Source organism: Lagopus muta, chromosome 5 (assembly GCF_023343835.1).
Source record: "Lagopus muta isolate bLagMut1 chromosome 5, bLagMut1 primary, whole genome shotgun sequence".
Classification (NCBI taxonomy): domain Eukaryota; kingdom Metazoa; phylum Chordata; class Aves; order Galliformes; family Phasianidae; genus Lagopus; species Lagopus muta.
In genome coordinates this window covers 6190664-6210061 of record NC_064437.1, presented here as the reverse complement: position 1 = coordinate 6210061, position 19398 = coordinate 6190664, and the positions used below count along the sequence as shown (strand labels likewise).

The 19398-nt window shown below is 38.8% G+C and overlaps 1 protein-coding gene across 2 annotated transcripts in view; it reads right to left on the bottom strand.

Annotated features, from left to right (window-relative positions):
- FAF1 (Fas associated factor 1) overlaps positions 1–19398 on the bottom strand; it is a 146661-nt gene that overhangs the window by 21039 nt on the left and 106224 nt on the right. For both annotated transcript variants that reach the window (XM_048943745.1, XM_048943746.1), the window contains exons 14-17: positions 13364–13500; positions 11058–11146; positions 735–815; positions 201–278 (exon numbers count right to left, since the gene is read on the bottom strand). In XM_048943745.1, coding sequence (XP_048799702.1) covers positions 201–278; positions 735–815; positions 11058–11146; positions 13364–13500 — 385 coding nt within the window. The remainder of the gene's footprint in view (positions 1–200; positions 279–734; positions 816–11057; positions 11147–13363; positions 13501–19398) is intronic.

Here is a 19398-nt window from a genome sequence, read left to right as displayed (position 1 = left end):
AATCCATGCACATGGTAATTTATACCTGCAGCTATGCCTATGTTGTTTTACACATATATGATAAGAAATTAATAAAAATATTGAGGTTCACATTAAAAAGCACACTTTGAATTAAGGTTACAAAGTGTGCTGAATGAAAGCTGTGACCTCCAGAAGCATCAAGAATCCAGAAAGCAGCTTGAAGAAGTGAAACAGCCCACCTCACGTTCTTCCTCCTGTTCTTTCCGAATCTGTTCCAAACGAAACTGCTCTGCCATTTCTCTCTCTTGTGCTTCCCTCTAATAAATAGAAACAAACAGTAATCACACATGTATTCAGTTCACTTTCCAGCATTCTGTTTAGTGGTGTCCGTTAAGCTGTATGAAAGCAAAGAAACTTCTTAACTGTTCTGTTGGAACAGGAATGGTTCATGGATGACTGACATATCTGCATAACATAAAGCCATATGAATAAAACCTTCACAGTCCTCTTGAAGCTTGTTAATGGAAAGTAATCTCAACTCAACTTCTGTCGTCAAGAATTTACAACATTATTGTGATTGTTTACATATATTTTGAAATCTCCATTTTAAATTGCCTAACCGTTTCATTGCCACTTAAGGCAATTACAGCTCCTACAGCAAAGCTCTAATCTTAAAAAGCAGAACTGAAGTGAGGGAATCCTCTGCTCCACAGAGATTTCACCACTTGTAAAGAGCCCCACGTCCCAGCATCCGCTCTGCCACTTTCCCACACCTTTGCTCTGTCAGCCTCGAGCGATATGCGGTATGCCTCATCCTGCTCCCTTTTCACATTTTCTCTGGCTTCACGTTCATCCTGGGGAAGAAAAAAAAGAAAATGAAAACTAGCAGCACACAGTGACAAGCAGGACACATATCTTTATGTTCACCGCTATTTCCTACCCTCAGTGACTTAGTAGAAGAATATTTGGTATCTCACAGGGATGTCAGTCATGCAGCTGACCACTTGGCCTGCATTGCAGTAAGGAAGGGCACTGCGCTGTTCAGAGAACAAGGCTGGAATTTAGCTTGCTTTCTGCTCCAACTGACAGCAGGCAAATGCTCGTCCTTCATGAGGATGCCTGCTCCCAGGTCCTTCCTTGGTAAACTTGTCCTCAGAAGGATCTGCCTAGGGCCATGGCTATTAAGCATCATCCACAGACCTCAGTTCATACTGAATACAACAATTAGAAGTAACAAGCTCTGCCCTGAAGTGTCTCAAACACACAGAGGCAGGCAGACAAGAAACATGAGGTTAGCATGCCAGCAATCCTAGCAAATTATCTTATTAGCAAATACAGCACAAACAGTAAGAGATCATGAAAAATATGCCAGTGACAAACTGAGGCATCATCCATACAGAGGAGGATCACAGTGCAGATATCCCTGAAAGCTGGAATAACTGCAGCAGGGTGATATCTGACAAAGCAAAGTACGCAATCCATTGCTCTGTCCTCTGGTGCTGCAGCCATAGAAGAGCATGCTGCTCTGTGCTCACTCTTCTCACATCCTATAATCCTCCCAGAGCCCTGCAGAGGTTGCAGTGTTTCCTACAAAAATCAGTAAGGTTTAGCTGCAAAATTGCTGGTGGGCTCAGTGCTGTCACCCAGAGTCAGCAGCAGCAGCACAGCGCTTACACTGGGGCTTCAAAGAAATGAAAACCTACCACTCACTCCTTTTTGAAGCATCATGGTAATCTTTCCATTCATCTGAAAGGATTGTTCCACAGAAAGGAATCATTTTCCAAACAATCCAATCAATTTGTTCCAAGAAACTTCTCTACTTGGCAAAAACTCAATGGAAGGAGAGTACATCAACTGTTACTGTCAGGTTATGCAAACATGCTGGAATGTTCCTCAAATGAAACTCTTTAACGTATTGGTGGTTAAGAACTTCTGAAGTTGCACATAGCCATAAGAGAAAAGGATAAATTGCAGTAAAAAGTATACAACTTCCAACTGGAAAGTAATAAGGTATTTCTAGAGGAAACTCTTCTTCTTTATAAAACAGGATCCAAAATTATTCTGCAATCAGTCTCTCCTAAATTTCATTCGCAGAAGACAGAGAAACCATTGCCTTAGTTCAGCAGAGCTACAATGTGAGTAGACTGAATTCTTCCAAAACATTTTGTACTTTCTGTAAGCACACCGCAAGTTTAAAATGGTGGGAAGTAGAACTATCTTCCCAAACCAACTTACTGACAGGAGACTACTTGAGGCAATCTCCATGGGACGAGCATTTAAAAAAATATTAAGAACTGTGTTGGAGACAATCTGTTCAGCTTTTATGTTTTGCAACTTCATGCATTGTCATAACTGAATGTCAAGAATCACACAAGTCCAGTAATGCCAGAGGGAAAACTGAAAGATCAGATGCAATTGTTGCAACTACAAGCACTTTCTTTCGCCAAAGATTGCTAGCAATTAACATATATTACTTCATTTTACCAAAAACAAACAGAAAAAAAACAACCCACCCTCCGATTGATGAGAAATTGCGTACCGACTTTGATTCTGCATTATAGAAACTGTCTAGAAAACTCAAGAAGTGAGTGAGAAGCGAGTCTGTGAGATAAGCACAGGCATCATTTACCTGCAAGGGTCTTCACTGAGCATTGTGGAAATCAGTTTAAATTACATAATCTGGCTGGCGCCTTCAAAATATACTGACACTATCGATCCTACCGTAAGAATACAAATATTAATTCTAGACATACTTGTTTCCTCCCTGCTCATCATAGTCATCATCGTCCTAAAACTGGATTATGAAAAAGATGCCAGGAATGTGAAGAATTGCTATGCATGACTGCCCGGTCCTCACAAAAATATGTAAGCCACATCTACAAGTAAATGACTGTGCCACCAATCTCTGCATTACACGGAAGCAATACTCTTTTTACTGAAACACATCTCAGAAACGTATCTGCAGGTAGAAGAAACAGCACTGGAATTCGAACTTCCATAGGAGAGAAGCAGATGTAATCAGACATATGGAACGCAGGCCTGTGTTGTGGTGTTTTGCTGGCACCAATCCCACTCTACAGGAGCAATCACAGCTACAGTGATTACAGCAAACGTATTCTCTAATTCAAAATTACACTTTGGTGGAATTTTAAACAATGCTGTTATTTTTGTAGTCTAGTTGTTTTTTATTTTTGTCATTGTTCTTTCTAAGGGAAACCACACAAAGCGTAAGGATGGCTCACAGTCACCAGAAAACATTTTAATAAATGACAGAAAAAGCAGATCTAAATATTTTGCAAAGAATCTTTCATCACACTAACAAAGAATGCATTAAAAAAAATTTAAAAAATAGCAATAATTAAAAATCATGTCATACGTGTTACTAGCAAAATGTGAGGTTTTTGCAACATCTACTGGACATTAATAAATGCACTTCCACATTACTTTTACAATGAATATAAAATGATCATCTTCCATTTTCAAGAAATCAAGACATAAACAGACAAAGTCTTATCCTGGTTCACTTGGACTGCCTACATCAGAAACAGAGGCTACACTCATAGGTGGAAGAAAACAAGTTACTGAAACCATACGAGGATTACACCACAGCACACAGGACTGTGTCCTCTACCTCAAGAAAGCAGACAGCAGGAGTAAAGACTATTCAGTGATCAGTGCCAAACATTACAGAGATATTGAAAGATTTCCACAGGCAAAGATACCACAGAAACAATGAGACTGCTCATCAAGATGACAGTGTACCCAAGCACTCACAAAGAAGGTGAACGAAAGGTCTTTGCCTTCCCATTTTGACTGTGCACCAGTAAGGGTGGATGTTCATTCAGTTGAAAGCTGATATCCTCAGTAAAGAGAATATGAATTTTTCTACAGAACGTACTCTGTAGTTATTAATTTCTCTGTTATAACGCACGTTAGAGATGTTAAAGCACAAGAAAAAAATAATAAATACACATTCATGAGAGGGTTAAAATGGACCAGATAAAATATTCTTGAGTAATATTCACAGCAACAAGACCAAGAAAAAACTCAGTTAAGGTTAAGAAGAAATATAGGATAACACTCTCCAATAATTATTCCTTATTCATTTTGTGAAGTCACCTATAAAGCACCTAACAGCAAGCACTGCTAGATGTAGGAGGATGAAAAAGCTGAAATTCTGATTGCATTTAGGACAGCAACATCCTCATCTCCTGGTGCTTATACAGGGAAAAATACACAAGGATAAAGACAGAAAAGGCAGCTTTTTGGATGGGATATTTTGCTGGATATGTCAACCATGGAAGTGCTGGGCTTCTTGTTGTTGCTGCTTGTAGGCAGGATTTAATGATTTAACCCCAGGTATTAGTTTTGCACCTGATTGGTTTCAAGGGAGATGTGCTACATTTTATTCCCCACTGCATTTTAGGATGAGTTTTATTACGAAGTTAAGCCAGATAAAACAACTTGAGAGGATCAGCATGAGCAAAAGACATTTACCAGAGCATCAGTGAATAAATGGATGTTACAAAAGACAAAACAAAAAAGTTTATTCACAAATGCTGAATGTTCACCAGAAAGATGGCTCATCTCACTGAACCACCCCTGAAATGAAAAACTGCAAGTGCTTTAGGCTATTCATGGGAGCGTTAAGGAGAAACACCCCTTTGTCCAAACAAACCAGTTTAATAAAAGCATTAATTTGACTCACTGCAGATGACAGACTTGCACATTGTGTAACTTAAACATACACGATGAGGAATATGTAGAAGATAAAAGTGTACACAAAGCACATGAGCCATATGGGGATGACAGAAACAAAGCAGAGGAAAGTTTGGTGGCAGAAGCAGAGGTGGGGAGGCAGAATCCTACCTGTTTGTATCAGCCCAACTCCAGATACTGATTGTTGTAATTTACTTTGAGTGATAAGAATGAAAACTGAAACAAAACCTTGTAGAAACAGACCTGCAGTTACTTTCCATGAGGAGCCATCCAGGTGTCCTTGTGGATTACTACAGATGTGGGTTGTGTTGCAGGGAAAGCTGAGGTTTATTAGGAGAAGCAAAGCTAATATCCAGTGATTGCAGCCAGCAGCATGCACAGCTGAGAACCAACCTTAACTAAAGATACTTTCATTTCATTTTCTGTATTTTCACTGTCATTACTTTGCATTTTGATCAAATTCAAAATGGCTTGTAAACTCTTGAAGGCAGCAAATGTACCTGCTGGTGTACTGGTATGGCACACAACAGGAAACCAACTGCTGGAGCTTTGGGGTGCTAACATATTACAAATACAAAGTTGGAAAATTTATTCAACTAAATTTTGATTACTGTAGTTTAATAAGTTATAACTACTAATAATTAGTAAATGTGCTAATTGGGTTTTCAAGAGGTTATATCACAGTCTTTGTTAGATGCCTGTCATTACCATTATCTTCTTGTGCTTTGGAATTTGATGAATTTCGTGTATTTATTCTCATAGCCTCCTGTTATGTGAACACTATATACCACAACATACATGCAACTGCTAGATGGGACAAAAATATTAAAGGTATTAAAATGCCTAGTTTCTAATGGTTTTAATTCAACTCCTAAACAGAAATTGCAGAGGTCCTCCTGCATTGCTGATGGAAGCATTTAGGCCATTCTCTAACTGGACAGCACAACTCCAGGAAAGGAGTGGAAAAAAGCAAATGATCTGAAGCAAGAAAAGACCATCGGATTGCAGGTTAGGAGAACATTCACAAGGGCTGCTCCTTTTGAGTCTCCTTTGTGGCTGTGAGATATGATTTTTAAAGAGGAAAGAAAAAAAAGTGTTGGAAGCCAGAAATGCTGTGTCATCACTGCAGGAAAAAAACATGAAAAAGGAAATCTCTGATATTTGACAGCACAGAGGCAGAAAAGGAAGACATGATATGAAGCTCCTTGCTATAAAGTTATAAACATGGCCAGCAAATCCCTGCATAGTACAGACAGTTCTGAGATGGACACACTAGCAATATCTCTACAAATAGCTGTAGTAATGAAAAGGTGAACTGATGTATGTTGCTATTTTGGAGTGGATTTTTTCCATTTACATATTTTAAAATTTCTATCCAGATATGAATTAGGAATGACATTTCTCTCATCCTGCAGCATCCTGGAAGAAGGAACGTCATCTAAGATCAGACAGCAAAGATTCAGACTTTGCAGGTCTCCATTTTTCTACAGTTTATCTTCAGTAAGACTGTTTACATCCATTTTTCCAGTTTAAACATTCTTCAATACCTTTTACAGAGTGCATCAGCTGCCACAGTCTAAAGCAAATTGAAGCTTTAGGTCGGATTTGTAAAAGTAAAATTTTTCAAGCAATTGTAGGTATTTAAATTCCACCTTGAAGTCTTAACTTGAGAGCAGGAGTGCTAGTGTTGCATGACTACAATAAATACGATGAGAGACCTACTGTTACTGAAAAGTGGACAAGTTAGACCAGCTGTGTAACAGTCAATGCTTTTACAGTAATAAATGTTGACAGCAAAAATAAAAAGAATGCATTACTGAGACATCATCAAATGAGCCTTGTCATTACATGGAAACTCCACCCTGTATAAGCTTGTCAAAAAGTGTTACTGTAATCCTTTGAGAAGCCTCCTCCTCAGGCAACAGAGAAAAATGCTTAGGATCAGCCCAGAACAGGTGTGTTGTACTGTAATGCCAGCGTTTAATCACAGATCTCTTTACATTAATCTCACACAGGAACTAACTTGGATCTATGTGGACCCATCATGCAATGCTGAGATGATTATTTAACTACCAAATTAGAGCAAGCAAGCAAACAGAATGTTTGCAAATGGACATTCCAGGATGTACAATATTTTACAATTATGATTTTTCTTGTCAGAGTCCAGCAGCAGGCACTGACACTTAAGAGGAACTGATACCGTGCACTGCTTTCAAAGTCAATCCATGATAAATATCAATTCACACCTTGATCAACACTGGCGGAGGCCAGTTCTCTGCTTTGATACTCTCTTTCACTTACAGAAGAAACCCTTTAGTGGCATTTATTTCCTCTATGAAAAATTCCCCAACCCTGCTGCCCAAACAATAGTTAATGTATAAACATTTCTAGTGTGGCCCAGAGGAGCAGGCATGCTGAGAAAAGGAAAGTATTTCTATTAGATGTACAAAATTGTTTGTGCAGCCTCTTATACCACTTGGAGCCTGAAACTCATAAAACCATTTCCCTGGGAGCTGGTAAACCACTGTTACTTTATATTAAATGCATCTATTAACTTATCAGAATAATTTTGCATACGTAGCCTGAGGCTGGATCAGCAGATCCTAGACTTGACCACCTTGACAAGGGTAGGACCGGATTTGGCCAGGTGGCTTTGCTGCTGCTGCTGCCCTTGACTCTACCATTTAATTATCCATTGGCCGCTTCTTACCAGAAGTGCCACATGAGTACAACATCAGTACATTGTTGACCATGTTATTATTTGTAGCTCTTTACTGAGGTAATCTAAGTACCAAACTTACAAAACAGTAACAGTGTGACAGCCAGACCAGGTGTCCGGCACATCAACAGTGTGGCCCAAAAGAGGGAGGAGGTTTCTGAGATGTCATCTGGTCCACACAGCTGTCACAAAGCCAGCAATGGGCCCAGTGGTGTATGACTGGCCCAGGAGACCAGGGGAGAAAAGGAAGAAGAAGGGAAGAAGATTTGTCCCACTTTAAGAAAGATTGGAGAGAGAACAGATGCTTAAATCTGGGACCACCTCTAGCTCAAGACAAGCATGCTGGATTACTCTGACTACATTTACACATCTCAGTATTTTTTAACATATTTCTTTGGAGACTACGTAAGAAAAAGATCAATCAAACAGTACAGATAAACCCTTAAATCCAATCACCGGTTAAATGATGGAATGACACTATGGAAATACATCCCATTTTGTCTAATTAAAATCGTGTGGGGCTAAATCAGTATATTTTATTAACACATGGATGCAAAAGCATAGGATTTAGCTAGCCATACTATTACACCCAGTAACAAAATGACTCACTTTGCTGAGGAAAGTTGGTGACTGAGTTTTGAGCATCCAGCCTACAATACCTTGACGGCCCACATGCTGACTGCTAGGTGACACCTAAACAGCTACGAGCAGCATCACAACAAACACCTGTACCACGAGAAGGCTGTGCTAATAGTCATCCTGTACTGAAATAACCATCAGAGGGCACTGCAAAACATGCTGTGCTAAACAGAATTATGCAATAGCTCTGTCTGAAGCTTTCATGGGCATGCGAGTTAAAAATCCAAAATGGAGAAGTTCAGCTGTGTAAACTGACTCACTAATGCTTACATGCTGCTATTTACAAGTGTTTTCAGTTCAGGTTTTCTCTCACACACACTTCAGCTTACAGCAAAGCCATATAGATGACTTCTCTTTTTAAAGCACAAAAGAATTCTCAGCTTATCTTGTGGTTTACGATGACTTACTGTTGCTATTAAGAAAACAGTAACAGAAACCGGACTCTGTATCCTGTTTGCTATTGCCATATTTGGGAAAAACATGCCCCAACTGCAACAAGAGCTTAAAAAAGAAAAGGTGATGATACCTGAATACTCTAAGTTGTCAAGTACAATACTTAAAGAAAACTACATGTTGTGTTACGAATCACAAAAAGCCTTTTTTTTCAGTTGAAAGCCTTCCACTGAGTACAGACTGCTTGCCAAATTCTCCTCTCTCTAGCATATCTACTACAGTCATTTTTCATCTTTAAATTTCCTGCTTCAAAGGCAGAGGTTTCCGAGATCACCTTTCCCATGTGCTTGTAACAAGTGAAGCCAAGTTACAAGTAAATATTTTATTTGTGTATAGAACTCACAGCACCTGAAAATCTGCCGCCCCTGAAATGTATGAAATTTTCCATTAGTTTTCTGAAAGTCAAGGTGTGTTAGGAAAAACAAAACAGTAACACGAAGCTAAACTTCTTACTGGGAAAGAAATGTCTATGGTCTCCCAGGAAATGTGGAAAAAAGACTACAGAAGACTTAGATGAAGACAGACTTTAGAGGAATATCTAACATTTTTCTGTTCTGCTATGTAGGTAGAACACTTAATAACAAGTCATGAGAATCACAGAATTGTAGGGGTTGGAAGGGACCTTCTCCAAAGGAGACTCCATCACATCTCTGGGCAGTCTGTAGCAGTTTCTGTCACCCTCAAAGGAAAGAAGCTTTTCCTCATGTTCATACGGAACTTCTGTCTTCCAGTTTGTGCCCATTTTCCCTTGCCTTGCCACTGGGCACTATCAAAAAGCATCTGACCCCATCCTTATGCCTCCCACCCTTTAGATAATTACAAGCATTATTAAAATCCCCTCTCATTGTTCTCCAGGCTGAACAGCCTAGGCTGCACAATCCCTGCACAGGAAATGCTCCAGACCCTCACCTTCTCTGTGGCCCTCTGCTGGGCTCTTTCTGGAAGTTCCCTATCTTGCTTGATCTTGCTTGCCAAGAACTGGACACAGTACTCCAAATATGGCCTCATCAGGGTGGAGTAAAGGGGGAGGATCACCTCCCTTCACCTGCTGGCCATGTTCTTTTTAATACCCCCCAGGGATACACTGGCCTTCTTGGCCACAAGGCAACTGCTGGCTCATGGCCAAACTGTTGTCCACCAGGTCATCCTCCATACAGAGAAGTACCTATCACTCTGGGAACATGTATTATAGGCTGTCACTCTTCTTGGTCATCCAGGGACCCAGCAACTCACAATGCAGAAGCAGTTGCCAGTTCTGCTATCACAGCCTCTGCCATCACAGCCTCAACGCTACCAAGTCTTCTCTTTCTTTAAGCTTTGTCTCCCTCATGCCCACATTCTTCTCAGTTGCAAACCCATGTGGTTTCATCCAGGATGGGATTATAACTATCTCACTTCCACCTTTTTCTCTCCTCCACACTGATCTCCCCTGCTCTGGACAATTGTTCTAGTCCCCCATTCCTCCTTCTATTCCACTCCAGTTTCTATACCCTTCTTCACTCCTACTTTCTTCTCCTATCTCTTATCTGTTCTTAAACCTCTGCCTTAGTATGTTGTTCTTTCCTTCTGCTTCCTTCCTTTCCACCAGCTTTTCTAATTTCCAGTTCTGAGTCTTTTTTAGACTTTTACATTATTTTAAAGCATTAAAAAAATTAATCTATATCCAACGTACTGCTGCCAAAATGCAATAAAAGAATTCAATTATATCATGTCTTGGATTTTTGTTGTCATTCTCATATTAAAAGTTGTGTTCAGTATTAATGAAATCAAAGTCAATTTTCTTTAACAGTGATAGCATAAATAAAGGAGAAAAAATATTGTGGAGTGCCTTCATATTATTACAACCATAATCAGAAAATCTCATACTAAGAGGATAGAAGATTTAAATGTGAAGAATGTGTTTAGTGAATTATTGTCAGTCATTATATATACAACAGGATAAGAATCTTGAATGGCAACACACCAATTATTATAAATTCCTAAGTATTTCATTACTTCAAAATGTCACTCTCAATTTACAGAGTAACAGATGAACATCTCCCAGTTGCACTCCTCACTGTGTCTTCTCTGCACTCGAAACACTGTTTTTGAAAAGCTGTGTCATCACTTACCCATTCTGCATTGTTCTGAATGGTGATTCTGTACTGGCATAGTTCTGGTTTGCAAGATGGCTTTTAAATCTTCCTTTAAGCAAATACACTTCAGAGATATAAATCTGTTTTTCCTTTCTACCTACAGCTTTATCTGGTCACTGGAAAGAAAATCTGATTGCTGTTTCCTTCTATGAGCATATTCCACTGCAAAAGCAAAGAGTTGCTCATGACTAATAATCAGAGAAAGGAAACAAATATGAAAGTAACAATAAACCAGTACGGAGGAGGTTTTCTTTTTGAAAGAGACCTAACTACATACACAAAAGAGACATTATTTTTATCCCAGGTATCAGAAGAGGCACATTAAAATGTGCCATACCCAACTTCATTGGCTAAAGAGACATTTGGTTATTTTTGCATCCCCAATGACTTTTGGAAGCCAGCAGGCATCTGCAATAACTTTCAACTCTCACCTCATCCTTTATATCCTCCTGCTGCTGGGCACTGAAGATCTCCATTGCAGCCATCAGCCTCATCATCAGCTCATCCACTGTCGTGTTACCTAGCAACAAAGGAGGACCACAGAAATTCATAGCATTAAAGTTATTAAAAAATAAAATAAGTCATCTCAGAATTGTTCTGTAAGAAAGAGCCAGTTCAAAAAAGACAGAAGAAATATCTCAAATATCTCAGTAGAATCACTTTAACTGAAAATTCAGAATTGTTTTTGCAAGCAGATATTGACTACAGGCTAAAATTTTGAGTGGCCCAGGTCTGAAATATTGGTTTATATTTTGCATGTTAGAGAGAAGTATTACACCTGTGGCTCCTTGACATGATTTTTACAGGCTTAGAATTCTTGAATAAAACCAGGGCAACCCTAACCCCAGCCCTCCTTATGTTTTTCTAGCAGTGTGTGTTTGGTTTTCAGTAAGACTGAAATATTATTTTAACTCCCTACCAAGATGCTCTCAGACCTTGGTTTCTCTTAGTCTCAGGACCAGAGTGTACTTCAAAGCTATGATTATTTCTTTGTGAGAAATTTGCTATAAACGAATGGCATCTGCCAACTTAAACAGTCTTTGGACACTGAGAACAAAGCCATTAAGAGCTACATTTATGCTGACAACGATGGTCAAAATTTTACAAGGAGTACCCTAACCAGAAGCAACAGTACCAATAAAGAAAACAAAACCATACCCCCAGTTTCCAACCCCAGTAAAAAATAGAAAGCAAAAGCAACCTTTGGCAGCCTGCATTTCAATAAATGCCTTTAGGACTTAAGTTTCTGCGTTGCTGTATCTCTTCTGCAAACAGTGCCTTCTCACCCTGCCCTGAAAGGCCCTCATTGTTCCTATTTCTAGCATTTGCTACCTTAGTGGAAAATTTTATCCCGAGTGCTACAACATGCATGACTCCAGAGAATACCATTCATTTGTGGATAAACAGTTAGAGATACCAACGTCCCAATTCGTGGGAAAGTAACAAGCACAGAACATTTGGGTTTGATAGAATTTGAATCCAGGGATAAATGTATTTAAGGTTGAAACTGATTATCACTTCAGTGCTAAAGTTATTTAAACACACACAATTAAAACTTAGTGAATGCAATGAAATAATTTGAATCATTTCTTAATATAAAACTACATTATTTTATTGCTCCAAGCTACCAATTTTTTCAGACAGCTGAGTAATTCAAGTCAGTAGGCACCACTGACTAGAGTGGGATAATACAGGTGCTTCAGGTTATACAAATGCTCAACAATGGTAAGGAGTTATAAAAACAAGAAAATTACTATGTTCTTTGTTATGTTTTTAAATTTTTTTTATTTATTACTTTTTTAATAATTAATAGGCATACTGTGAATCAGTGTTGTGCTGTACTTTGCACTAAAGAGACAAAAATCCATGTAAAATTAATTGCTTTGGCCACAGGAACGAGCACTGCAAATTCCTCAAGAAAATGACTGATCTCACAAGCAGAAAGAAACAGTTACACTGCCTGTAAAAGGCAGCATTTCCTCAGGGTGAATTTCCTCAGAAAAGTAAGGATATTAGAATAAGAACTTCTGGATAAAAAGAATAAAGAAAAACACAGTGTCATGAACACAACCTTGTGGAGGAAGAAGAAATGGGAGGCACCCATCCTGTGATGCATTTTAATTTGAAGAGTTACTGAGAACAGCTGAAGGGCGTTCCACACCGGAGTCACTGCCAGAAATAGGAGCACAGCAATGCTGCAGAGAACTGCTCACGTTCAGCCAGAGAGCTTAGTTCATATGAAATTCTATCAGCAACTTCAAGTTCTGATCCTGTTTGGGATCTCAACATCACAGGCAGGTCCGACAGAGCAACTGATGCTCAAATATTATCCCACTGCACACAACTGGAGTCGGCACATTGACAAGGAGCTACTCACAGAACAGAACGATGCTGGTGCAACACAGAAAATCCCAGAGAAAATATTTTGAAAACTCAGGGATTTATCTGGTTATGTGTTTGGAAAACTACAAGTAACTCTTGGTTTGGGAGATTTGGTTTCTACTTTTAAAAGTATGAAACCTAAAGTACATCACTCATGGCAAATTCAACCTCTAACAGTATGCCAAAGAACACCTTGTGAATAATAAAGCCTTTTACAGCACAGAAACTGCAGGTTTCTTGGGTGTGATAAATTCACTTTCTGAACATCTTAAGAAAAGAAACAGTTACAAGGATGTCTTCAAACACTTTCAATACCCACTTCAGAGTTATTTTCAATATAAAGCAAGAGCTGTACCTTGTATTACATTCAATACTTCATTAGATGATCGTTTTCCCATAATAATAAGGAAAAGTGGAAACTGATCCGTCTTCTGAGTTCGAATTGTTTGGGCTACAACACTCCCGAAGTGTCTTGTGCACATTGTCAGAAACCTACATGGGGGAAAAAAAGGCAGTTAACACAGGGGAGTTGGTTTTGAAGTCACTGTTTAAAAAATACTCACGCTATTCAGCAGTTCAATTGAGTGCCACTGCTTAACATGTAGGCTTCTGTGTTCAATTCTAGAGTGCCTGATCCCTTTTTATGATTAAATTATGAAAATATTTACAAATATGATAGACTACAGATTGCCTACATTGAAACAGTAACTAGGAGAGATGGGGATTTATTCAATGGAGAATCCCATTTTCTGCTACAGTGCTGCGCAAGCTGTAATACAAAACCAACCCCCCCAAGAAAAATCATGCTAAATGAATTGCTAAAAACTTCCAAAGAAGAACTAAGATATTACCTGGAGAACATGAGAAAGTATCAAAACAGTGTAATTTCATATGAAAGCACAATTTAAGAAAACGTTTTTATCAGTCAGAGAATTAAAGGGTGCTTCAAAATTGTCTTTTCTTTTGTACCAGTGCCCTGTCAGTGACACACTTTGCAGTGTGGTCTAAAAACAATAATTCTAAGCTTTTGACCAAAAAAGCTCTTGGATATTAGCATACAGAAGTCTAGCATTAGTATTCTTAACACGATCTTGAATAAATGAAAAAACTGATAAAGCTTTTCTCTTCCATTAGAGGACTGTTTGAAATTAGCATTTCTTTCAAGAGAAAAGGGTAGCTTATGATATGTTTTCAGATCTGATGGTAAAAAGTAAATGTCATAATAATAATGAATTATGAAAGACCAAATGCAAATATAGAATGCTTTAATAAGATCCAATTTAATAAAGTCTGTAAAAATAATGGACTTTTAATAACACGGGTCACAAAAGGCAAAACAGTGGAAATTCTGAGGACTAGCCACTGGTACAGGCTTATTAATTCTTAATTATGTTCATGAAAGGCAACTTAAATCGTGTGTTTTCTTATGCCTTATGATAATATTTTAGGTAACAACTACTCGGAAATGTATGCTCTAACTGAAGAGCAAAGTCCTGTTGTCACATGCATTAAAAGCCAAATCTATTTGAAAAGACAGACTGCATTAAAATGTCAAGCACTCTAAGTCATTTCTTCTCAAAAGATACCGAAAAGATTCAAAAAGGTATTTTTTTTTTAATCAACATATATTAAACCTAATAAAATCTCTAAAAACTGAGAAGCCTCCTGAGTACAACACGGAGCCTCTTTGAGGCACTGAAAGTATAAAATACCCTTCTGACCTCATTCTGGAGTACAGCTATGACTGCAGGGCAGCCCAGTCTGGTGGGTGGCAACCCTGCCCATAGCAGGAGGGTTGGAACAAGATGGGCTTTAAGCTCCATTCCAGCTCAATCCATTCTGTGAGTCTACGATTCCATGAAGCAGGGGTAGCCAGCAAGCTCTTCAAGGCCGTAAACGTCACTGGCAGATATGACTCCACGTGCCCATTGAAGTAAAACATAGGAAAGCCAATAAGAAATGTATGGGTAGTTTGGAGATGCAAAGCTGAATGAGGAGATACCACCAGCAGCCTCCAGCGCCTGCACTGCATGGCTCCTGCTCACCAGGAATCGCTCACACACACCAGCCATAGCAGGGCAGTGCTACGTGAGTGCTGAGCTACTCCTCAGAACATCTCTTCCTTTCTGTTTAATACACGGCTAGGAACAGGACTTTTATTCATGATCACCCTTCCATTTGACCTAATGCCTTTTAATAGATTTTGCAACTACATTAATTTTGCCTTTTTTTTCTTTTTTTCTTTTCAGCCTTTCTCAATTCTGTAATTGCTGACCTTTTTACTTGTTCCCATATTCATATCTAGCAAAAAATCTACTTTTACTAATATTTACTATCTTCAGAAATACGTGAATAGGACCAAAACAATTTGTGACAGCCTGCAAGAGAGCTCTCATGCTTCTTACATCTTGTACAAAAGTTTCCCGGATGAGACCATTTCCTAACAGCTAATATAGAACAAGTGATACTGAAATATACCCCTGGCATTACATTTTCATGTAATTCCATCATAAAATGCAACTTAATTTTACTTTTAAAAAGCTTCTAGAGTGACAATTACAGAAAAATAACAGCTTCAAAAATCCACTGAAAAAGGTTTTAAATATTACTGAGCCTCAAAAGCAAAGGGAACATTTGTTACATCTCCAGTTTATGGTCTATAGGAGCTCCTGATCGTAGATATGTTGCATATAGCTTTGCAAACACATGGATTTAGCAATAATGTGGTTCTTATGAGAACATGCAGCTTTAATTTTTAAGAATAAAAGTGGCCACTTTTGGCCAAAGTGTTCATTGGCCAAAGTGTTATCTCAGACCTCGAGACTTACTGATCTCCAGGAAGCTTTTGATCTCTGAGAGACCTCCATATACTTTAATGGGTAGGAATCAAGTGAATGTGGCCAGGCTGCTATGGGTGGTGCCCAGAGATTGGCCAAAAGGCAACGGGCACAAACTGGAACACAGGAAGCTCCATACAAACATGGGGAAAGACTTCTTCACAGTGATGGTAACTTCTTCCAAAACATTTATTCCCTGTCAGTCTGAAATTATGTTCAGCCCACAACTCAGATGACACTGGGTGGAAAAAGGGGGCTTTATTTACAGACAGGTGCTTCCCAAGGCTAACCTTACTTCTTAGAAACTTCAAAACTTCAGAAATGGCTGTGAAAAAGATGAGATTTCTTTTTTTGAGTGTGAGGAAAACAATGATGAATATTAAACATGCAATGTTCCTGATTATTTTTAATAATAATTATATACTGTGCAAAATCAACATAAAACTCATTAAAATGTTAATGTAAAAATAACATTTTTGTATAAGGTATTTACATTTTAAAAAAAGTAAAAGTTGAGGGCAGGAAGTGGTATATTTAAATAAGCTTGCTATCCACAGCCATCATGATACAGAGTTAATGTCCTACCCACACTGGGGGGGTCACGGCTGTTGACTCAAATACAAAGGATGATAAACAACAGACACAAGGTATGGTCTAAAGGTTTATAAAGCAGCCTGAATCAAATGGTGTGGATATTCTCTTCAGTATCCCTAAGCAAAACATCCAGGGATTCAGACGTAAAAAACATGATTTTAGCCACCTTTTCTTTATGCAAAAGTAAAGCTTAGATGAGTGGATTATCTAACTCTTCATACAGTGTGGAAGATCTAATTTCATCCTGTCAGGTTCACACAGATTAGGTAAATACCTTATAACTCTGTTCAGTCTAAAATACATCTAGCTAGAAACTCATTAATCCATTCCTTCGGATGTCAGTGACACCAGGAAAAATTACTGGTAAAAGTATAAATGAAATGTATCTGCACCCCTTGCTCAAATGCTGTGCTAAAAATGGAAACCTAAGGATGCACTTGCCTTTCAGTGGTTGTTTCCATCAGTCTGTTGTAAAGAAAGACACACAGCATGATTTGCTAAGGAATATCTAAGACTGTTAGTTAGCTCTACCATTAGCCTAGTTAAAAACAGTTTATACATGGTAGTGAAGCGGGAGAAGCTACAAGCATACTAGGAGTCTGTAAAAGAATAATCTTCGAAAATCAGAGAAACAATGTGATAAATGCAATTCAACACAGCCACTGAAACTCTCCAAGCAAAAGAGCTCCACAAATACAGAGCAAGAATCAAGTAGATCGGGAGGAAGAAAAATTCATGATGTGAAGAAGACGCTGGAGTGAGTAATCAGAAGCATGGTTTGCACAACATGAAATAATCCTCTTTCTTATTTAGTACTAAGAAAGCAGTTTTAGGCACAGTACACCAGTAAAAACCAGAGTGCACCAAGATTTAATTGTCACTGATTGCTATAAGATAAACTCAGGTGAAATATCAGTGAGAACTGCCTAAATGCAGTGAAAGCCAACTACTGGAAGTAGTTGAGAAGAGCTGCTGAGAAATCTCCCTCACATCAAAGATCAGATCTGACAGCCATGGGTCAGGAATGACGCAGTACATTCGAGCCTTCTGGCCAGGTATGGACTAAACACTGTTATCTACAGCTCTCTGACACCTGCTGACAGTCAGAGTGGTAACAAAGAGGAGAGCAGAGAACTCAAAACAGAATCATTTTAACCCAAGGAGGACAGACACCCACACTTCTGCAGAGTGGGGTGTCAGACAGACACCCCTCCAGGTGCTCTGCAGTACTAAGGAGATTCAGCCGTGCCTTCCAGCTGAATTTTAGTACAAATTCTGACTCTGCCAGCTGAATGACTTCTGATGGTTGTTTTAGACACCCTCATAGACACAGCTCAGTTTCTCTAGAGCTCCCATTCCACCTGGCATTAGACTTCACTGGTGCAATTGTGGAATCCTGTGTTTAAATGGACCTGTGAATGAGTTCTTTCTTCTATCTCAAGGCAGCTCAACAGCTCTGCCTTGTCTACACATTCTTCTGCCTGCAGTTCTTACACAGGATGGTACAGAAGTTGATTTCTTCCCATTTTCTGTTCAAGAAGTACAACACGCCGCAATTTGAATACAGCAGGACAGAAGTTGCTTTAGGATTTGTTTTTATAATGGGAACTTAAAATATACACTTGCAAATGTATCCATAGTTAGTTTCTGGAGCTTCAGTAATTTTTTTCAGATGACCTTAAAGCATTTTCACAAGTTCATAACTTCAATCAAGTAAACAGAGAGACCACTTCCTATTTATAGCTGAATATTACAGAAACGTCCATATCTTCCTAATCACAACCAAATTAAAATGCATTCTATATTCTGTACTGCCTTGTACTTTTCCAAATTTGGGCATTTGTAGATTAGTACCATGGAATTACCTTGAAGTATATAAATATTTAAAGAAGGATAGTTTACCTTTTCTAGTGGGCATATAATAAACAGTTTAACCATCATCTGTATACAGGCTGTTTTGTTCCCTGTCTAAAGAGACAATCACCTTTTATCCTTTTCCTTTTTTCTTCATTTCAGTGCTATTAGGAAACTATTCACAAGTGCAACCCTGAACAATACTATGCAGTAATTATGACTAGATGACAAAGAGATGTGAACAATTACTGAGCCCATTTTGAAACCCTACACTAATAAAGTCATTAGATGCTGCCCTTGCCATGAGCCTTCTAAAAGCTTCTGAAGTTACAAAAACACACGGCATTGTTCGTTAGGACAATTGCTGTTGGCAGAATGCAAACCTTGAGTTAAACCATGCTGCAAATTGATCTTGACATTCTGTTAAGACCGCCACTAAAATCAAAAGCAAAGGAGAAAAGGAGAAAATGAGCGGGTGGGATGTAATCATGGAACAGAAGGGTTCCCTCCTCACCTTCTTTCCTCTTCCTCCTCAAAACAAACCATACAGAAAATAACAAACTCGCCTGGTGCTTGCGATCCTTTATTTTTAAAACATTAATTAGACTTTTGACCTGTTTTTATGGACTCACACCGTATTGCTATTAAAGTAAATTAAATATTACAAAATACACTAGATAAGGTTTTCACACTGTTCTGTGAAACCTGTTAAGGATTTGATACCCAAAGAACAAGCCAACAGTTTTGCAACCAACATATCTACGGCCACTCGTCAGGAGGCAGTGAGAAATTAACTCACCAAGCCCTGCACTGTCAGACCCCACACCTGCAATACATTTGCTGAAGGATCTAATAGGATTGGGGAGCTAGAGAAGTATGGTCAACTGGTCTTCATCCAGGCATGCATCATTCAGTAGGTTAGTATCAAGGGTCAGCAGCTGTGAATATGGCTAATTACCTGATGACGGAAATTGCAGGTGAAGACAACATGCTGCTGAGAAGCACTTTGGTCAATTAACTCTTTCCTAAGCTTAAGCAAAAAGAAAAACTATCATTTGAACATTAGAACTAACAAGTACCTGTCATCAGAGCTGAGGAAAGCTGG